At 40.2% G+C, this 22,337-nt stretch overlaps 1 protein-coding gene across 10 annotated transcripts in view; it reads right to left on the bottom strand.

The window, feature by feature from the left end:
* The window catches only part of LOC127044584 (tRNA (cytosine(38)-C(5))-methyltransferase-like), a 513,024-nt gene that overhangs the window by 118,336 nt on the left and 372,351 nt on the right, over positions 1 to 22,337 (bottom strand). For 9 of the 10 annotated variants that reach the window (XM_050939659.1, XM_050939658.1, XM_050939655.1 and 6 more), the window contains exons 1-3: positions 13,744 to 13,834; positions 8,900 to 8,976; positions 1,913 to 1,984 (exon numbers count right to left, since the gene is read on the bottom strand). In XM_050939659.1, the coding sequence (XP_050795616.1) occupies positions 1,913 to 1,984; positions 8,900 to 8,937 (110 nt within the window). In that variant the 5' untranslated portion in view covers positions 8,938 to 8,976; positions 13,744 to 13,834. Of the gene's footprint in view, positions 1 to 1,912; positions 1,985 to 8,899; positions 8,977 to 13,743; positions 13,857 to 22,337 lie in introns of those variants that run through there. The other variant, XM_050939662.1, reaches the window with a different exon arrangement.

The following is a 22,337-nucleotide window of genomic DNA, read 5'->3' as shown; positions in this document are numbered from 1 at the left end:
AGGAGATCATCAATTTATTTGAGAATTACATTAACGTTACACTATTGGGCTCCAAGAACATTTAGTATCTTGGTGCTGATCTTCCCACTATAATTCAAATAGCTAGTGAACCAAAGTGCTCAGTTATTCAGTGGATGTGAGTTTCATGCTAGATTTATGCCTTCACTGAAAGGCAAGAGTGGCAAGTCCAGGCTTGTTGCTTGTTACCCAGAATTATGAAAATATATCTTCTATCATCCTTCTTACAGAGAAGAAGGATGATCCAGTGGTTAAGTTTCTAGCCTAGGCCTTGGGCAACCTAGGTTCTATTCCCTGCTCTGCCACAGACTTCCTGTATGACCCTGGGAAAGTCACATAGTCTCTGTGCCTAAGTTCTGCATCTGTAAAATGGGGACAATAGCACTATACCGCCTCACAAGGGTGTTGTGAGGAGAAATACACTAAAGATTGTGAGGTGCTCAGAAAATAAAATTCTGGAGACCATAGAAGTTAGATAGATCAGTTTACATAAGCCATGCTTGGGGTTTAAACTGATGATAGCACGTTGTGCTAGATTCCATCACAGCCGATGCAGCACTGCATACACACGACAGGACACGTGAATCTCAGCCCTAGGCAAAGTGACACAGTGTCACCATGTGCAAAAACAAAAATAAAACAACTGACACTACTGCTGTTATGCACTCAGTTACACGTGCAGATAACCCATAGAGATAACTGCTTGGACATAAGAGATAGTTTGGCTGGAGCCAGGAATCTTGGCACCACCTCCTTCCCCTTGCCAGCAATAGCTCAGGAAGAAAGATGAAGAAAAGATCTTCCAAAGACAACAAGGTATTTTAGAGGAAGGCTGCCGATGGCCCAAGTTCCCTGTTCATATAGCAAAAATTTGAAGAAAAGCAAAAAGTGGCCTGATCCCCTGAGGGAAAGAATTGAAGAGCAGGAAGCTGGCAGCCTGATCTCAACCTCCAGCGTAAGTAGGATCTCCAAGGAATGATTGATGATTAGCTAATTTCTCACAGCAGCAAACCCAAATGATCAGATTGATGCCAACCAGTGCCCAATCCAGGAGCAGGGATTTCTCCAGTGGCAACACCTAGATCAGCTCTCTTCTCCCACTGCATGAGAAGGCTCTCGCAGAAATAGTCACCGTTGCCCCAAAACAGACTGTGAGCAATATTTTGAATTGATCTGCATTTATGTGAGCAGCAAACATTTTTGTTAGTATGTGCCACATATGAATAGTAGTCATAATTGTTGCTATCATTAATTGGTTTTGAATCAAGTACTGTGTAGAGATGGTAGAGGAACACTAACAAAGAAGCAGGGCTCAGCTAACTCCATAGTATGATGATGAGTTATTAATGTTACAAACCACAATAAGCTGGTTGCATCCCAAAACAGAGAAGAAGGCACAATCTCTGCCCTAAGATATACAAACAGTGGTGCTAATAATAGCAGAAATAGTGTTTAAATCATAATCAGTTCAAAAAGTGGAACCAGAAATCTTTTTCACCTGGCTATTTCAGATGTACTGGTCTTGATATTTACACAACACCCACCAACAAGGACCATAGGACCCAACCCTGCTCCTAAGTCAAGTCAATTTTGCCACTGGATTCAAAAGAATATTCTGCCTCTACTCTTCATGGTGTATCTAGAGTTTTAACGGACCTGTGCAAGACATGAAAACCAAACATGGAAATCAAAACAATAAGCTGTAAGTTATTAATGTTAGCAAGAAACTAGAATTTACAAGCAACAAAAGATTATATGAAAACAAGTGGATGAACACAGTGGCATTATACTATCATACTTTGAAATCAGTATGGATGGCTTCCCTTGGTACAATATTATACCGACCTAGTAACTTCAAAAGTTTAAACGGCTGAGCTAGAAGATCAGTTTATACCTTGGGAGAATATCAAGGATGTAAAGAAAACTGTTTGTCCTTGGATCAGATACATCACCTTGCAGGCCAATTCTAAAGGAGGATAAAAAATAGAACACAATTATCAGCTTGTCATCTTAGATATTTATTTTTAAAACAGAACATTTAAAACTCTTCACTTGGGTCCTGCTCACACAAGGGATTATGCACAGGCACCAGTGTCTCCACACATGGATCCACTTGCAGGATCAGGGCCTTTTTCAGCGCTCTAAGGACTGAATGTTGACTCCCAGACTCAATCACAAAGAGGTTAGGGATAAAGAATCACAGAGGACCCAATCCTGTAAATATCTAACCTTGGGCTGAATCCTGTAAAATGCTAAGCTCTCTGGCCCAATCCATCAAAGCACCTGAATGTGCTTAACTCTAAGCACATGAGAAGACCTGCTGAACTCAATGGGACTACTCACATGCTTAATGTTAATCACATTCTTAAATGCTCTGCTAGAATGGGCCCAGAGTTCTCAGCAATTTCCAGGATCCTGCCCCACATGCATAATTTTACTTATATGAGTAAATCCATACACTTAAATGGGACTACTCACTTGGCTAAGTGATTCTGGGCCCAGAGCATGCATTTTTATTGGCTTATTTAAAAAGAAAAAAACAGCAACATGTAGGTGCAAGCATTTTGGTATTTTTCTTTTCCAAATTAATTTTACATAGCACTGTTTTATCAGTATGTAATCAAAATAGTAGATTTGAAAAAAAAAAACCCATTACCCCTCTCCATGCATTGTTTTGAATCAAAAACACATTCTTAAAGAGCCTAATCTTTTTTTAAATTGAAGTTATTGGTGTGAGCAGAGGGCCAGATTCTGATACTCTTAATCATGTTGAGTAGCTCATTACTTCACGAGTAGTTCCAACAACATCAATGGGACTGTTTATGGAGTAAGGGACTATCAACAAGAATAAGATTATTATAACCTGGCCATGTGATTTGTTACAGACTTAAAGTAATTATTACGGTGGGTAAGCAATTAAAAAAAATTGCAATTAAAAAATTAATTGCAATTAATCGCACTGTTAAACAATAATAGAATACCAGTTATTTAAATATTGTGACAGACCCAGACCAGTGGGGTGCAGGAGTCTGGTAGAGGGTAAATATACTGGTCACTGGGTTAGTAGTTTTCTGTTCCCTGAGTGACCAGAGTAGGGTCTGCACTAGAGTAGAGTAGTCAGCTGAACTTGCTAGAACCAATTAAGGCAGACAGGCTGATTAGAACACCTGCAGCCAATCAAGGCAGGCTAATCAGGGCACCTGGGTTTTAAAAGGAGCTCTCCCCAGTCAGATGGGGAGGAGCCAGAGGAGAGGAAGTGCGTGTGAGGAGCTGGGAGCAAGAGACACAAGGAGCTGAGACTGAGAAGGTGTGCTGGTGGAGGGCTAAGGAGTACAAGCGTTATCAGACACCAGGAGGAAGGTCCTGTGGTGAGGATAAAGAAGGTGTTTGGAGGAGGCCATGGGAAAGTAGCCCAGGGAGGTGTAGCTGTCACACAGCTGTTACAAGAGGCACTATATAGACAGCTGCAAATCCATAGGGCCCAGGGCTGGAACCCGGAGTAGAGGGCGGGCCCAGGTTCCCCCCCAAACCTCCCTACTCCTGATCAGACACAGGACGAGTTGATCGAGACTGTGGGGGAGATCACTGAGGTGAGCAAATCTGCCAATAAGCGCAGGACCCACCAAGGTAGAGGAGGAACTTTGTCACAATATTTTGAGATGTTTTTCTACATTTGCAAATGTTTTGATTTCAATTACAATGCAGAGTACAAAGTATACAGTGTTCACATTGTAGTTTATTTTTATTACAAATATTTATGCTGTAAAAAACAAGAAATAGTATCAGGGCCAGCTCCAGGGTTTTTGCCGCCCCAAGCAGCAAAAAGAAAAAAAAAAAAGAAAAAAAAAAAGCTGCGATCATCTCTACCGCCGCCGCTTCAGTCTACGGGCGGCAACTCAGCGGCTGGTCCTTCACTCCAAGAGGGAGTGAGGGACCTGCTGAAGAATTGTCACTGAAGAGCCCAACGTGCCACCCCTCACCATTGGCTGCCTCAAGCAGCTGCTTGCTGGGCTGGTGCCTGGAGACGGCTCTGAATAGTTTATTTCAATTCACCTCATACAAGTAGTGTAGTGCAATCTCTTTATTATGAAAGTCAAACTTACAAATGTAGAATTATGTACAAAAAAATAATTGCATTGAAAAATAAAACAATGTAAAACTTTAGCGCCTACAAGTCCACTCAGTCCTACTTCTTGTTCAGCCAATCGCTCGAACAAATGAATTTCTTTACATTTGCAGGAGATAATGCTGCCTGCTTATTGTTTATAATGTCACCTAAAAGTGAGAACAGACGTTCACATGGCACTGTCGTAGCTGGCACTGCAAGATATTTACATGCCAGATGCGCTGAAGATTCACATGTCTGTTCATCTTCAACCACCATTCCAGAGGACGAGTCCATTCTGTTGATGAGTTTTGCTCAATAATGATCCAAAGCAGTGCAGACCAATGCATGTTCACTTTTATCATCTGAGTCAGCAGCCACCAGCAGAAGGTTGATTTTCTTTTTTGGGGTTCGTGTTCTGTAACTTCTGCATCTGAGGGTATGTCTACACTATGGGATTATTCTGATTTTATATAAACCGGTTTTGTAAGACAGATTGTATAAAGTTGAGTGCACGCGGCCACACTAAGCACATTAATTTGGTGGTGTGCGTCCATGGTCCGAGGCTAGCTTCGATTTCTGGAGCGTTGCACTGTGGGTAGCTATCCCATAGATATCCCATAGTTCCTGCAGTCTCCCCTGCTGGTGCAAAAACAGTGTCGTGGGTGATTCTGGGTAAATGTGGTCACTCATTCCTTCCTCCGTGAAAGCAACGGCAGACAATCGTTTCGAGCCCTTTTTCCCTGGATTGCCCTGGGAGACACCATAGCACGGCAACCATGGAGCCCATTCAGCTTTTTTTTTTTTTTTTTTTTTTTTTTACTGTCACCATATGTCTACTGGATGTTGCTAACAGACGCAGTACTGTAGTGCTACACAGCAGCATTTGTTTGCCTTTGCAAGACAGTAGAGACAGTTATCAGTTGTTCTGTACCGTCTGCCATGCCATTGTAAATTGGCGACAAGATGACGGTTATCAGTCACTCTGTACCGTCTGCTGCTGTCATGGGTGCCCCTGGGTGAGGTCGGCCAGGGGCGCAAAGACAAAAATGGGAATGACTCCTCGAGTCAATCCCTCCTTTATGGTATCTAAAAATAGAGTCAGTCCTGCCTAGAATATGGGGCAAGTGTACTACAGAACCAATGTACCAGAGAGCACAGCCGCTCCGTGCCAGATCCCACAGAAATGATGAGCTACATGCCATTCTAGGGGGTGCCCCTACAACAACCCCACCCGTTGCTTCCCTGCTCCCCCAACCTTCCCTGCTCCCCCAACCCTCCTACCGTTGCACTGTCCCCCCACTTGTGTGATGAAGTAATAAAGAATGCAGGAATAAGAAACACTGACTTGTTAGTGAGATAAAATGAGGAGGAGGAAGCCTCCAGCTGCTATGATACTCCAGGCAGTACAGAATCTTTTCTTTACACATGAAAGGGAGGGGGCTGATGGAGCTCAGCCCCCAGTTGCTATGATGAAGACGGTTACCAGCCATTCTGTACTATCTACTGGGAATGACCAGGAGTCATTCCTATTTTTACCCAGGAGCCCCCGGCCAACCTCACCTGAGGCCAGCCAGGAGCACTCACGGGATGATGACAAGGACGGCTATCAGTCCTTTTGTACGGTACCGTCTGCAACCAGGGAAGGGAAGGGAGAGGATGCTGCTGTTCACTGCCGCTGCACCGTGTCTACCAGCAGCATGCAGTAGACATACGGTGATATTGAAAGAAGTCAAGAAACGATTTTTTTCCCTTTTCTTTCACGGGGGGAGGGGAGGAGGGTAAATTAACGAGCTATACCCTGAAACACCCTGGATAATGTGTTTGACCCTACAGGCATTGGGAGCTCAGCCAAGAATGCAACTACTTTTCAGAGACTGCTGGGGACTGTGGGATAGCTGGAGTCCTCCCTCCCTCCATGAGTGTCCATTGATTCTTTGGCTTTCCGTTACGCTTGTCACGCAGCACTGTGCTGTGGACTCTGTATCATAGCTTGGAGATTTTTTTTTAAATGTTTTGGCATTTCATCTTCTGTAACGGAGCTCTGATAGAACAGATTTGTCTCCCCATACAGCGGTCAGATCCAGTATCTCCTGCACGGTTCATGCTAGAGCTCTTTTTGGATTTGGGACTGCATCGCCACCCATGCTGATCAGAGCTCCACGCTGGGCAAACAGGAAATGAAATTCAAAAGTTCGAGGGGTTTTTCCTGTCTACCTGGCCAGTGCATCCGAGTTGAGATTGCTGTCCAGAGCGGTCACAATGGTGCACTGTGGGATACCGCCCAGAGGCCAATACCATCAATTTCCGGCCACACTAACCCTAATCCGATATGGTAATACCGATTTCAGCGCTATTCCTCTTGTCGGGGAGGAGTACAGAAACAGGTTTAAAGAGCCCTTTATATCGATATAAAGGGCCTCGTTGTGCGGACGGGTGCAGCGTTAAATCGGTTTAACGCTTGTAAAATCAGTTTAAATGCGTAGTGCAGACCAGGCCTGAGTGTGGTTCTTTTAAGATGTCTGAAAGCAAGTTCCATATCTCGTCCCTCACAGATTTTGGAAGGCACTTCGGACTCTTAAACCTTCGGTTGAGTGTTGTAGCTATCTTTAGAAATCTCACATTTTGGTACCTTCTTTGCGTTTTGCCGAATCTGCAGTGAAAGTGTTCTTAAACCGAACATGAACTGGGTCATCATCTGAGGCTGCTATAACATGAAATATATGGCAGAATGTGGGTAAATCAGAACAGGAGATATACTATTCTCCCCCAAGAAGTTCAGTCAAAATTTAATTAAAACACTTTTTTTTTTTTTTTTTTTAAATGAGCATCAGTATGGAAGCATGTCCTCTGGAATGGTGGCCAAAGCATTAAGGGACAAAAGGGCTACGAGGTTTACACCGACGCCCTGATCGTCGGGGCGCTGGGTGCCTGGGACCCCTGTAATGAACGAGTACTTAGGGCCTGTGGGGTGGGCCGTCGCTATGCACGGCTCATGAGACGTTTGATGGTCTCGGACACTATCCGGTGGTCTATGGACATTTACACAGAGCACATCACCGGCCACCGCCAATACCAGGAGTGAAGCCGGCGTGATTTCGTGCAACCCCGGGGGGGGGGGGGGAGGAGGGCCTATAAACCCCCCACTACTGAACCATATCCCCTGAGCCCTAAACCCACTGACTGGATTCCACCATGTGAGGGTCATCCTGTCCCCATTACCCAGCCTGCTTACTTATACTATGACTGCGTGTAACCCACTGTATGAGCGATGTACCCTTACTGCTTCCTGATCCCACCCACCGTACACCCGGCATTGGGGACCTTACAGACTGTATATGTTATGTGCTAACCAATTTCCAAACACCAGCGTCCCCCTATACTCTGTATGGTGCCCCAATGACCAATAACTGACGCTTCAAACTCTTTGTATCATCTTTATTTAAATATTCTCTAATAAACTTTTATATCTGGCACGTACATGCCTTGCAATGCTGGCTACAAAAGTGCCATGCGCACGCCTGTTGTCACTTTCAGGTGACATTGTAAATAGGAAGCGGGTAGCATTAGCTCCTATAAATGTAAACAAACTTGTTTGTCTTAGCAATTGACTAAATAAAAAGTAGGACTGAGTGAACTTCTAGGCTCTAAAGTTCAAGAGATAGCATTATGGTACTTGTATGACGTGAACTGAAAAATACTATTTCTTTTGTTTATAATTTTTTACAGTGCAATATAATATAAAGTGAGCACTACATACTTTGTATTCTATGTTGTAACTAAAATCAATATATTTGAAAATGTAGAAAAACATCCAAAAATAGTTAAACAATAGAATACCAATTGAAATTTATTAACAATGCGATTAAAACTGATCACGATTAATTTTTTGAGTTAATCACGTGAGTTAACTGCTATTAATCGACAGCCCTAGCTATTACTGTTCATCTATTGAAACCTGACTGTTACTTGGAATTAATCAAATAAACATATGTCCTAGCAGGTCTACTTCTTATCCAGTAAAGAGCTGTCATCTTGAACACTCACACAGAAATAGGTTTCAAAATCCTTGTGACTTTATATAAACTCTATCTAGACCCTGATTCTGATCCCCTTATTCCCTGTTAAATCACAGTATTTATTGCAGAATAAGCCATTACCGTTTAAAGTACGTCTGCAAAGTCAATGCACATACAAGGGAAGACTGTACTCTTGGTCTCTCCAGTTTAACACTGGAGTAAATCCAGTAGTTTTTCTGGAGTTACTCTGGATTGAGAGAGAGCAGATTCTAACTATTAACAAGTAAAGGGAGGTACTGTAGGCAAAAAAAATCACAAAGTTTCACTTTCACAGGTCATGTACAGGATGCAAAACAAGTAGTACATCAAGCTTCAAATGATTTTGACTGAACTATGAAAGTATGACTGGCCCATCACCACTTTTATTGTAGCAGTAAGGGACTACTCAACAAGTGTAAAAGTATTAGAATCTGGCAATGTCATTTGTTACAGAGTTGAAGTAATTATTGTTCATCTATTGAAACCTGACTGTTATTTGGAATTAATCAAATGTACATCCTAGCAGGCCTACTTCTTATCCGGTAAAGATCTGTCATCTCCAGTACCCACACAGAAATAGGTATAGCAGAAGATACGTGGGAAAATATAGACAGATATGAACCACGAAGTGTATGGATCTTGAAATTTTTTTTAACTGTATAAACATTCATAGTTACTGCATTTTTTCTCCGGAAAACTGGAATATTGTTATACACACCTTGTAAATGGCTGACATGGAGGACTCATCAAAATCATATCAAAAGATAATCTGTTTAACTCCGTCAGTGTTATGCCCTGAATAAGGAAGAAACAAACACATGCTTTTGGGATTGTGAGTTTTGTCTTTTCTGCCAGTTACTGCTTTATAGCTACCAAACTTTCTGGTTACTTCCACTGTTAGCAGTCCCCTAGTAAAAACTTTCTAACCTGGCTCTTTGGCCTAATAACCGCGTCCTTCTCCAATGCTTGGCAAACACTGTAAAAGTGCAGATTTGTATTTACTTCCACAGTGCACTAGCAAAACTGGTGAGGTCAGGAACACATGCTTGATCCTGGGTTTGTCAATCACGCTTTTAGAGCAACAGGGATAGCTCACATTTCTTTCAGTGAATCACATCAAAAATGTTAGCTATATTTTTCTCTCCCAAGCCAACAAAGCACCTTTATTCAAGTATTTAATCATTTTTGGTCAGAAAAAAATATTTTTAAAAGCATTAAAACTCAACAGGAGAACAGGAATTAGATTTTGAAAAAAGGATTTTCCTCTCTGTAGTCACCTGTCCATAACAATCTCTCAAAACATTACGTCTTTCTGAAAAGATAGCAAATTCCTTATGCAGAATCAACGCCCAGAGGCTTTGCAGAGAATCTTCATGAAAAGTTGGGAAACCGATTTTTCCACCTAGGCCACAAAGCATTAGTAGAGGTAGTATTACCATAGCACTTAGGAGCCCTAATCATGGACCAGGGCCCCCAGTGCAAGGCTGTGTACAAACGCCGAACAAAAAGTGCAGATGCTCTGCAGCAATAATTGTAATACATGGGCTACAACAGCAGGTGCTGCCCTGGTACTCTCCCAACGGGGATATAGCATGGTTCCTACCACGGCTGGGTTTTACCAGATAAAATCCTGGTTTTTACCTCCCTGGGAATAACTAGCTAGGCATTTTCTATTTTAAAAATGGTTTCATTAATGCATACCACATTACACTTAGTTTTAGTTACACATTCAAACTGTGGTTACATGAGGCAGTAGATTCAGAGATTAATATAGGGTTGTGCAAATAAAAAGTAAAACTGCAGTGGGTGTAATTCTGAGATCGGTAATTAATACTGATCAGAATGTCTGTATACATTTTGGTTAAGTACTTTCTTGAGGAAGGTTGTATATGTTGACGTATTTCAGTTTTCTATATTACATAAACAAAAGTTGAAAATATTCGATGACGTTAAAACAACAATAATGCAGAATTGTAGACTTGAAGCATTAAGCAACGCAATCAGAAGCACACAGAGCTGCAGACAACTGGTCCAGGTCCATTTGGCCATGCAGCATTTTGCAGCAGAGGACCAACTGAGGTAGTGGAGAGATGGAGCCTATTCCTCAGTTCTGAATGTGCATATCCAACGTTTGAAAAGATTCATTCAGTGCTTGCTGGACACTGCAATTGCACCACCAATTCCATTCAGGCAGATGGAATATCAGCATTCTTCAGATTTTTCTACCATGTTTCAGGGGAAAGTTTTTCCTCGAAAGCAAATGAAAAATGCTGATTTTTGGATACAGAGCTTCTTCTACTTTAAATGCAAGAAAATATGGAAGAAAGTTGAGATTTTTGCTGAGCATCCAGTGCCCAGCAATTTCTTCTTATTCAACTAATAATTTCTTTCCTGCATATTTCAGATGAAGGTGGTTGGCCAAATGTGCACTAGAGCAATTATCTTTTATCATTAGCTCCAACCATATTTTGCATGCAACAGCAATTGTTAATGTGTCCCTTTGAAATGACGACTTGGATCGGGGTTCGTTGAGATTTATTTGGCTATGGCAATGCAGTTTTACCAGTACCTTCAACCTCAGAATCTGATTCAAATCTTCACGTTTAGCCCAAGTCAGTGATTCCAGTGTCTCTTTGTTCTTTCCACTGCATTTTGAAAAATGTTTCCTCGTAGGGTCTGCCTTCCCACTCCCTTTTGCTTCACAATTTCTGCTTCAAAAGACTCTTTGCCATCTTAATGAACTTTCTCAAAATAACCATGAATCGGGTCAAGTGGTCTTCCACCTTTGCACATGTTGAAATATTTTTACTGAAGTTACTGTACTCAAGAGTTCAGCTACAGCAGTTGCTCTCCAGCCAGCCACTCCAGAGCAAGAGGCAAAGTACTGGCCTGGATGGTTAGTTCAGCAGTTTATCTCAAATATGAAACTTCTGAATCTAGGGATTCCCCTTCTTTGCTGAACAAACATCTAATTTTCATTGCTAAACAAAGAAGGGGAATTTCCAGATTCAGTAGTTTCTGTTTCAAATTGTCAAGGCAATAACATAGAGCACTACACTGAGGCTATATTTTGTGTAATTTTATTAGCTTTGTTTAAAATTAATCAAACCATATTACTAAAACTATTGTCAAATTCCTAAATATTTTTCAGTAACATTTATTAGTCTATTCTTATAATAAAATTATTTTTCCCAGTTTAAACCGGTATTTACCAATGCCCTATCTAAACTAGCTTTTCCTGGGAAACTCTCAACCCTGTCTCCCCCTATCAAGTCTCCTCTCCATACTGACAAGGGTGACTGCTTTGCAGCAGGCAAAGTGTGCACTGTTGCCATGTGCTGTTTTTCCATGGCCAGCCTGTCTGCTGCTACTTTTAGCTTTGGGTGTCATGACTTGCTGCACCATAGTATGCTAAATAATGTGGACAAATTCTTACACAGACTGATACTGTCAAATTAAATGTGTGGGGGTTTTAGGTTTATCTTTAGCTAGGACAAAGAGTTTTTTTAAACTAAAAGACTGGAAGTTGTATGTTTAACTGGCATGTCTAAGGTTCCAGAAGCGTTAGGCTGTAATCCATGACTCACATTTCATCCAGAAATACCATTATAAACAGAATATTTCATACTATATCATGTTGCTTAATATGGCATATGTTATAGCTTAACTCCTGGGTAACCCTAATAGGAAGGGTTTTAACTTAGTTCTTATTAGTGGTGAAGATGTTTTTTCTTTACAGGTACACTGTGAAAGGTTTATTCTAGTCTTTTTTGTGTATAATCCCACAAAGCTAGTTTTATGGCTTACCGATCATACAATACAAAAAGATTTTTGTTCAAAGGAGAAAATTAGATCTGTGTTGCAGAATTACTACCAAAGCTACAAGTTCATTAATAACTGGAGATATACCTATCTCCTAGAACTGGAAGGGACCTTGAAAGGTCATTGAGTCCATCCCCCTGCCTTCACTAGCAGAACCAAATACTGATTTTTGCCCCAGATCCCTAAGTGGCCCCCTCAAGGATTGAACTCACAACCCTGGGTTTAGCAGGCCAATGCTCAAACCACTGAGCTATCCCTCCCCCCAGAAGGTTTAGCTAATAGTATGTGTGTGGGGGGGGTTTAAAATAGCTTAATAATCAGCCAAGCTGTAATATCACACCTAGGGTACGTCCAGACTACCCGCCATATCGGCGGGTTAAAATCAATTGCTCGGGGATCGATATATTGCGTCTAATCTAGACACGATATCGATCCCCGAGCGCGCTTATATCGATTCCGGAACTCCATCAACCCCAACGGAGTTCCGGAATCGACAGGGAGAGCCGCGAACATCGATCCCGCGCCGTCTGGACGGGTGAGTACTCTGATCTTAGATATTCGACTTCAGCTACGTTATTCATGTAGCTGAAGTTGCGTATCTAAGATCAATTCCCCCCCCCCCCCCCAGTCTGGACAAGCCCCTAGAGAAACAGAAGCAAGAAAGTGAGCGATTATGGTCATGAAAAAGTATTGGTGCTTTTTATGTATTTCAGGGGTTAGCTTTATAAAAGAAAAGTTGCTAAAATACCACATAAAAACAGCAACGCAAGAGAGATTTTACTGTTTTCTCACAAAGCTTAAGGGAGATTTTACTGACTTGAATCTGCTCCTAAAATCCATCAAGGACGTAAAATGTAATTCCTCTTCTTTCTTTCCCCCATTTAAGAAACTCTAAGCTGCCATTAGTCAGCAAGTACCAAGTGCTGAATAAGGAGGCAACCTATAGCCATCCACTCTGGTTTTACTTAAACTGGTGCATTAAAACAAGCTCAGAAACTTCTACCATCAAGCTAAAAACTGTGACAGGAGATTACAAGGTGTTCAGTAATTTCAAACCATTCTGAAATGGACAGAAAATGATACAAATCCATGCGGCTAATTTATAACTCTCCTTCCATATTAAACATACCAAAACAAAAATGTGTAATTAAAATTTATGGCATAAATCAACAAAAGCATCAAGCCTTTTTATAAACACTGAAGTTAATTTACAAAGCTCTTTTTCAAGGAAATTAGAGAGGGAAGAGACTTACTAGGTCACCTGGTCAATTCAGTCCTCTAACAATGCAGGATTGTTCCCTACGCTGTATTTTAAATTGCTTTTTCCAATCCAATTTTAAATGCAGAAAAAATGAATGTCTCTTACTAATTTGACAAAATTCTTTTACATTTCTTTTTATGTTGAGGGTTGATGCACCCTGCTTGGCCACATAGCCTTTATGGACACAGTAATCAAGGACCCTTATACAGCAGGTTTTCAGGAAAAACAAAATCCTTCTCAGCTAACCTAGAAGGCATCTGAAATCAGTCTACACAGTGCATGTGTGCATCTCCCTCAAGTAGCAGCTACACCTCCAGGAATCGACCAAAGTCATCACTACACATAATCCAACAAAGCAATCCTTTTACACTACTGCCTCCCAGTTTCAAGTGTTTTGATTCCACATTCCCTACTAAATGTGGCAGTGAATACTCAGCTGAGATGGCTAGAGCACAAAGAGACACGTGTCCATTACTCACCTCAATTGTCTTTGCCCACAATGGTGTGCTGGGAAAGTTGTGTTTGTACACTTCATTAGCAACAGTGTTCACATCAACAGCAGCAACAACTTCTGCTGATATACAGCTTTCTGGAATTAAGAAAGGAATTTGCAAAACCATAGCTGTGCTTTAAAATACACTACATTTTCTCATTATGTTACCAGTGCTAATGCACACATAGTTTTAAAGGTAAAGGAAAAGAGAAATAATGCACTCAGAACTGTGCTGCCTCAGACTTTATATAAAATGTACAGCAATCACTTCATTTTATAGCCAAAGCTGCTTTTCTCTACCCACTGCATTCCAAAAAGTGATTTGTAATCACTGTAACACACACACAGAGAAACTTCATCCACTCTCTTCCTCGTCATTATTGTAGCTACATTTTTTCTAGGTAAGAACACAGGAGACATAAGGATTTGCAGATCAACTTGCTGCACCATGCAGCAATTCACAGAAATATTCTAGCTGCTAATGACAGCTAGATCTTACGCCCTGGAAACCAGACTTGTCACTCTTGAAGCATATTGTTTGTCATTGGGTCATCTATGCTCATGCATTGAAACATCCAGAAGGAGAATTTTTAAGATCACTGAAACACATTATTGCTTGCATTTCACCTTGGGCCCTGACCCTGCAATGTTTTATATGAGTGCCAGGGTCCTCTGGCATGGAGCAGCTGGAAGGACAAAGGCATTAGGCACCTCTTAGTGTAACACCAAAATTTCTTAGATGAAAAGAATATGATTGGCTTCTTTAAATATATTAATGAGAAAGCAGGAGACTGCAGTATAAATCTAATAATAATTATCCTAAAGGAAAAATGCAGAAAACAGACAGAGAATAAACAATTTGTTTATAGAGCAACAGAATAAGCCAATTCTACAGAAACTCACATCACAAAAGATGCTATTCAGTTTCCAATTGATGATAGCACATTGCTTATCCTCTACACCAGCGGATCTCAAACTTTTGTACTGGTGACCCCTTTCACACAGCAAGCTGCGGAGTGTGACCTCCCCATATACATTAAAAAACACGTTTTTATATATTAAACACTATTATAAATGCTGGAGGCAAAGCGGGGTTTGGAGTAGAGGCTGACATCTTGTGACTCCCCCATATAATAGCTTCGTGACCACCCTAAGGGGTCCCGATCCCCAGTTTGAGAACCCCTGCTCTACACTGAGCCATTGTAAATACCATGCAAACACTTTCTCCTGTAAACGAGATCAATTCTAACAAACAGCAGCAACTCCATGATCTGCTTGCCATGTTATTCCAGCTTCAGCATTAACAATTTTAATGTTTTTGTAAGAGAAGAGACAAGGTAGACTCCTTTAATAACATCACTTTTCAAAATGACATGTTAATTGTCGATCTGAGTACATCATATGAACGATTGCTAATTATCTATTGAGTGCTGTAAAAGTTCATGGTACTTTACAAAACAGAGTAAAACATTTTCTATGCCCAGCAATTTCAGAGCAGGAAAGCCAAGTACAGAACTCCAATAGTGACAACTAGAACACTGAAAATTAAAGCCTTATCTACTATATCTGATTGCTAGAGCTTTCATACCTCTGTCATCTTACTTAAATTTCTCTACTGTTCAGAAATATTTGAAAGGTCACAATATGAAACAATATATAGGAATTTTCATTCAGGCAACACTAGCATTTTCTGGTTTGCTCACTTAATTTAACCAATGACAAAGACAAACTAAGCCTCATAGGAAAAAGATGAATAGGTGAACTATGTGACCACCAATTAAAGGCCCATTTTATAGCGTCTCTTATTGTCTCTCTTGACATTGTGAACTCACATTGTTACAGATGTATTACATACAGATATGCTCATAGCAGAGCACTGTGATGACTACACCTGGGTCTACGGATCAGGTATGTTAACACTGACATCTACTGCGAAAAAAGTTAGGTTAGCAGATCAACTATCTAAATTTAGAAGTGTATTTAAAAATCCGATACCATGGCTTCCTACAGCATAACAGTAATGCCTAGGTAATGGATGCAGATTTCCAATACAGGAAAGGAGATTCCTTTTGAAGATATATTGTCTCTAATTAACAGGTGCCTGCCCTGTGGGTGCCCTGACAGGAATGAAAATTAACCATCTCAAATCATTATCCCATCAAACAAATAATAAAAGTGGGAGAAGCTGGAGGCTCTGATAGCCATTCTTAGGTCAGATGTCCACCACCACTATTTCCATCCCCTTAATAAAAAAAAATTTTAAAAAAATCAGGGACTTCAATTAAGGGCTTTGTAGGCCCTAAAGACTAGTACGTGGTGGTCACCACACATACTGGAAGAGAGTAACCAATGATTTTTAGGAAAGCACTTGTGACACACTTTTAACCCAAACCATAAAGGCTAATTCTGGATGGAAAATTACAGAAACTTTGTTCTAATTCTCCTCATTCAATACCTATTTCTCCAACTCCACAATGCTGGGATCTTATAGGATCTCATTTCAGTGCAACGGACAGACTTCACTTTCCTTCTATTGAGCTGAAATAGCATTAAATCCAAAAAAATTTACTAATAAGACTTTTGTTCTGTGTTCAGATTCCAACATTCAGAAGTGAGTAATGGAAAACATGGCTATTTTCATTTTTTAGATTATCTTTTTCAAGAGAAGTGGGAAAAACAATGCAGATGGTATGACTACAATAATTCTTCTGAGAGAGTAGCATAGGCAGCGTGGTGCCATTGCCCAGCAGAATCAAATTTGTTAGCATAGCAAGTTATGTTAGCCTACTTCCCACTATATCTATAGAACCAAGTATAGAATTTTGTCTTTACAAAAACACTGTTACCAAGGTCAGATTTTTCTCTGAGTTTGGAGAAACAGCAAGCATCTCTTATCAGTCTTAGGTTCTTCTACAGAGACACTTCAGCATAGTTCTAAACACCTTACGAACAACGTCAAGTATTAATAGCTTTTCTTCCATGGCTCTGTTATACTAAGTGAAAGAATATACAAGAGTTTCGGTTTACAAAACCTCTTGGCAGACTAAGAGACCTGCTGCTTTATATGAATTGCAGACTCTGCATTATAGGAATAGTAATTAATCAATACATACTGGGCAAGAAGCTTCATGGTGCAATCAAACTGAGGTCAGCACATGAACAATAGGAAGAGCAGGGTCACCTTTACTTTCACATTTTCTGGGGCCCCATTCAATCTCTGGTGTAAATCAGAGGACCTTCTGGGCTGCTTTGACTTTCTTCCAGCTGTTCATGGCCCCAGGGAACTGTTCTGGCAGCTCAGAATTACAAGGACACAGGATAACCCCAGCCACTATCCCTCTATCCCACAATGGGGTACCAGGGAAGAGTGTTGCATAAAGCCGCTATGCCAGACACAGAGAATTCATCAGAAGGAGGCTTTTTGGTAGCTTTACATCACCAGAACTGAACAAATCAGCTGGAATGGACAAAATCTGGACCACTGTATCTACCAAAGGAAAATCTGTGTACTCAATATCTAACAATAAAAAATAAAATAAAATAAAATCATCTTTTGTGAGATTTTATTAAAATAATTTTAATATTTAATCTGGATGCTAAATTTTTATGTGAATAACTCAATGGCCACCACATTTCTATATAATTGACTTTTTCCATCATTCAGAGCTTTTTTCTGAAACCAAAAGAACAGACTTGCCCTTTATTTTTAATTATACATTTTATTTAATTATCCAACAATGACCACAACATCTATTTACCTATCTAGAAACATGCAACATTTCCTCATTGTTTATGCAATATTTAGGCATTTCTGACTAAATTACAACCAGTTAACTGAACTCCAAAGAAAAAACACAGCACAGCACTAATAAAGAAATATGCATTGTCCTCGAGATGTCTCTTAAAAGAGTAAGTGCCAGTTTTCAAGGACTGGCAAAGTAATTAAACTGAAGCTTTGTAGAAAACAACTTAATGTTAGGAAGGCTAGGAATAAAGCATACATTTTAACAGTGAGGGTAATTAACCACTGAACAACATGGTGGATTTTCCATCATTTGAAGTCTTCAGATTCAGACTAGATAGCTTTCCAAAAGATATGCTATACCTCAAACTGCAGTTATGGGTTTATGCAGAAATTACTGTGTGAGGTCATATAGTCTGTGTTATCATAACATCACAGAAGACTAGGTTTGACGAGACCTCAGGAGGTCATCTAGTCCAATCCCCTGCTCAAAGCAGGACCAACTCCAACTAAATCACCCGAGCTAGGGCTCTGTCAAGCTGGGCCTTAAAAACCTCTAAGGATGGAGATTCCACCACCTCCCTAGGTAACCCATTTCAGTGCTTCACCATCCTCCCAGTGAAATAGTTTTTCCTGATATCCAACTTAAACCTTCCCTGCTGCAACTTGAGACCATTGCTCCTTGGTCTGTCATCTGGCACTACGGAGAACAGCCTAGCTCCATCCTCTGGGAACACCCTTTTAGGTAGTTGAAAGCTGCTATCAAATCTCCCCTCACTCTTCTTTTCTGCAGACTAAATAAGCCCAGTTCCTTCAGTCTCTCCTCGTAAGTCATGTGCCCTAGTCCTCTAATCATTTTTGTTGCCCTCCGCTGGACTCTCACCAATTTGTTCACATCCTTTCTGTAGTGGGGGGCCCAAAACTGGATGCAATACTCCCAATGTGGCCTCACGAGAGCCGAACAGAGGGTAATCACTTCCCTCAATCTGCTGGCAATGCTCCTAATAATGCAGCCCAACATGCCTTTAGCCTTCTTGGCAACAAGGGCACACTATTGACTCATATCCAGCTTCTCATCCACTGTAATCCCCAGGTCCTTTTCTGCAGAACTGCCACTTAGCCAGTCAGTCCCCAGCCTGTAGCAGTGCATGGAATTCTTCCATCCTAAGTGCAACACTCTGCATTTGTCCTTGTTGAAACTCAGAGGTTTCATTTGGTCCAATCCTCCAATTTGTCTAAGTCTCTCTGGATCCTATCCCTACTCTCCAGCATATCTACCTCTCTCCCCAGTTCAGTGTCATCGGCGAACTTGCTGAGGGTGTAATCCATCCCATCATCCAGATCATTAATGTAGATGTTGAACAAAACTGGCCCCAGGACCGATCCCTGGGACATTCCGCTTGATACTGGCTCCCAGTTATGCAGGAGGTCAGAGGAGAACCTAAATCTGGCCTTAAAATCCAAATTATAGAGCACTCTTGTCCATTCACTGCTATGGTGGGAGGGGGTGGTAGTGACCTAAACATGCAGAAAATCAAACAGATGGAAGTTTTAGATTTGGAAAAAGCAATCCACCGTTAATAGATCTCCATAAAAGCCTGAAAATAAAATTTCAGCTGCTACCAAATATGTCCTTTTACACTTGACAAACCGATTCCCCTGCCATGTGTTTCTAACAGACCTTAAAATGAGCATAGATCTGTTTATATTTATCGCTGCACTCCCGCTCCAGAATCATCAATGTCAGCACAGCACATGGAATATATAGCATACTGCAAAGGGCAAAGTCTGGCAGATTTGAAAACAAACGAAATTCAGAACCAAACTATTTACTGTAGAAGATTATGAAAACAGATGTAAGAAGAAAGAAAGGTCACATTTTATGCCAGTTCAGTGTCCCTTTAGAATAAACATTAAATATTTCATTTTTGGTCTATTACTGACTTCTAGGTATAGATATTAGCCTGAACCATCAGTCAACATGATGCTTGCTTCCTGCAAGATAATCAGTTTCTTCCTTCCCATCACCACACACTCAGTACCTATGCCTGCACAACAGAACCACTGAATGTTGATTTTTATAATTTTTAACCAGCACTATTCTTCTGTGAAAAAAGCAGTATTTTAGAAATTGATGAAGACTCTGCCCAGACTGACAATATGGTTTAATTTGGGGTTTTACTGGACTATATTTCTGCCTGCTAATTTTCTTTTATTTAAATGTAACTGTTCTTTAGTGACACAGATCATTTATATTTTACAGGAGTGAACAGCAATCAGATGTTTGATGCTGAAGTTTACTTTCTAGAATGTCTTTGGCCAAGACCCTTTACAATTATTGAGATAGTCAGATAAAATGGTACCCATAAAAAAAAAACAGAAATGAGAGTGCACATAGATTTAAATCCTTCCTTTATGAAACTTAATCACCAGGAAGAAAAAAATACAACTGAACTTGTAACCCAGAAGTGGTACCTTTTAAAGTTCTTCTCTCATATTTCATGCAAACACAAATTTAAACATGGGTGATCCAGCTAACTAGAAGTTTGCATGGAACAGATTTGGAGTTAATTGTATATGGGAAAGCTGCCTAAATTAATAAGCCATGAAAAGCTTCTTTTATTTTGTTGGGGTTTTTTTGTTTGGTTGGTTTTGATTTTTGCTTGTTTGTTTGGACGAGGGTTGCTATGGAAGAGGACTAGAAGGAAAGATGACTTTTCTAAATACAAAACATTATAATTTTCATTGCAGATATTCTGTGGTTAAACAAACATATATGGCAGTTTTTGGTGTCTGACATCTAATGGTCAAAGTCTCCTATTTCTTAACAGTGGAGAGTCTGGCCTGGAGCAGCAATCACATTACCTTCTAATGGGAATAAATAGGATTAAATTCTACTTTCAGATACCCCAAGGTAAGGGCCCAATCCTGAAAGCCTCAACCATGTGTGCAATCCCCTTAACTTTAGCAGAACTATTCACATACATAAAGGTCTGCAGAACAGGGCCTAAATGAGGGACTACTCCATTGGCTTCAACAGACTAATTGGACATGTCTGAGAGCAGAGAATCCTGCATTTTAATCCTTGCTCTGTCACTGACTCCCTTTGTGACCTTAAAGCACTTATCAAAATTATGCTGTTTGCATTTCTTACGTTACTAAACATTAAAAATCTCTTTACAAAGTTTTAAAAGCTCTAAAACAACATACTACAAACTTCACTCTGTATACTGAAGAATCTGTATGTATAGCATAAGCATGATTTTTCACCATGAACTTCAGGACAGATGCCTAAATTTGGTAATAAAGAATTGAACCCAACTCTCATGTCTCCATTGACAACAATATACTAATGCTCTCTGTGTGCTACTAATGTGAAAATATTGGGGAACAAGCCTGGTCTGTATAAATAACTCACCACCACACCACATGTGTCTCCTACTATGGGATAAAAACTGTGGTTATCTCAGAAACCACTATATAGAGGCACTGTTGCTAAATGTTGATTTTTTTTTTTAGGGCTTAATTTGGTATGGTGGTTGCCATTATCTTGCAAACTCTTACACATGCACTTCAAGATGAATGAGTAACTATACTGAAGTTTAATACACGTGTAAGATGTTTGCTAGATCAGAGACTAAAAAGATGCCAGGGAGTGTGGGGGAAGGTAACGTTAGCTTGATTATGGAAAATATCTATTCACCAATTATAAGCAGTAATAATTTTACGGGGTAGGAAACCAACACTGATACTCTTCTTGGCAGCATTGTAGAAATCCTTTTGCAGAACTAGTCTCTCTTGCGGCAGACTGTCACTAAGGTTTTATATACAATCTGTTCTTTTTAAAATAACGAACAGCTTCTTTTCCTCTCATTTTTCTTGGACATACACATTTACTGGAATCATTACTAAAAGATGCCAATGAGCAACTGAATCCTGCTGATCACCACAGCACTGATGAATGCAGGATCTCTTTTCTTCCCAAACATTTGGAGGAAACCGCCATACTGCTCCACTACCAGATGGTGCTGAGAATTCTATTGTCTCCTGTCACATGACAGCAGAAGAATTCCATTAGAGAAATTTATGCCATGGTGCCACTCTGTTTATAGCTGCATATGCACAAGTTTGAAGCACACATGAATTCTTGCTATTATATATGAAAAAGTAATTGCAAGGAATTTTTACTTTCTTCATCTAATCTCCACATGAAAACAAACATTTGAGTCCCACTTTGCCTTTACTTTGTGCCTTTATAAGGATAAACATCATGAGTAAACTAAACCCAAATGGCTAGAAAACACATTGAAAATGTGGATAAAGCAATGGAATGGAACCCTTTTATTTATGCTGTGCAGTTATTAGTCATAACAGGACTCAAAACAAGACATGTCTGAAAGTGTAAAATTTGCAGATTTTAAAGGGACATGGAAATAGGGCACCAAGGGGGAGTTTGTACTCACCACACACTTCTCATAAAGAAAAATGGCTGGATCCGAAAAAAGTAATGTCAACTGTGATGCAAATAGTATTGTATCCATTTGATATGCAAATTTCAATTGGTACTTAACCCTTCAACACTATCCAGGGTCATTCAAACAAATAAGAATTCAAGCTTCCCACGAAAGACATGAGTCGCTTCATCAGCTCTGGATGGTACCTCTACAAAAGAATCCTAGCTATATTATTTGTATTTATTGTAATTTCTTCATTTGAAAGTAAACCCAAAAGAACAGAAATGTAAATTACTATCGACACTGACACTGCTGCAATTGTTCAGAAACTCTCTCTGTAATTCTAAGCTGTAACTGAAAGTTCTGGAAATAAATGAAACATTT

Source organism: Gopherus flavomarginatus, chromosome 2, assembly GCF_025201925.1.
Source record: "Gopherus flavomarginatus isolate rGopFla2 chromosome 2, rGopFla2.mat.asm, whole genome shotgun sequence".
Lineage (NCBI taxonomy): Eukaryota > Metazoa > Chordata > Testudines > Testudinidae > Gopherus > Gopherus flavomarginatus.
The sequence above is the reverse complement of the archived record's forward strand: the minus strand, read 5'-3'. Positions and strand labels throughout refer to the sequence as shown.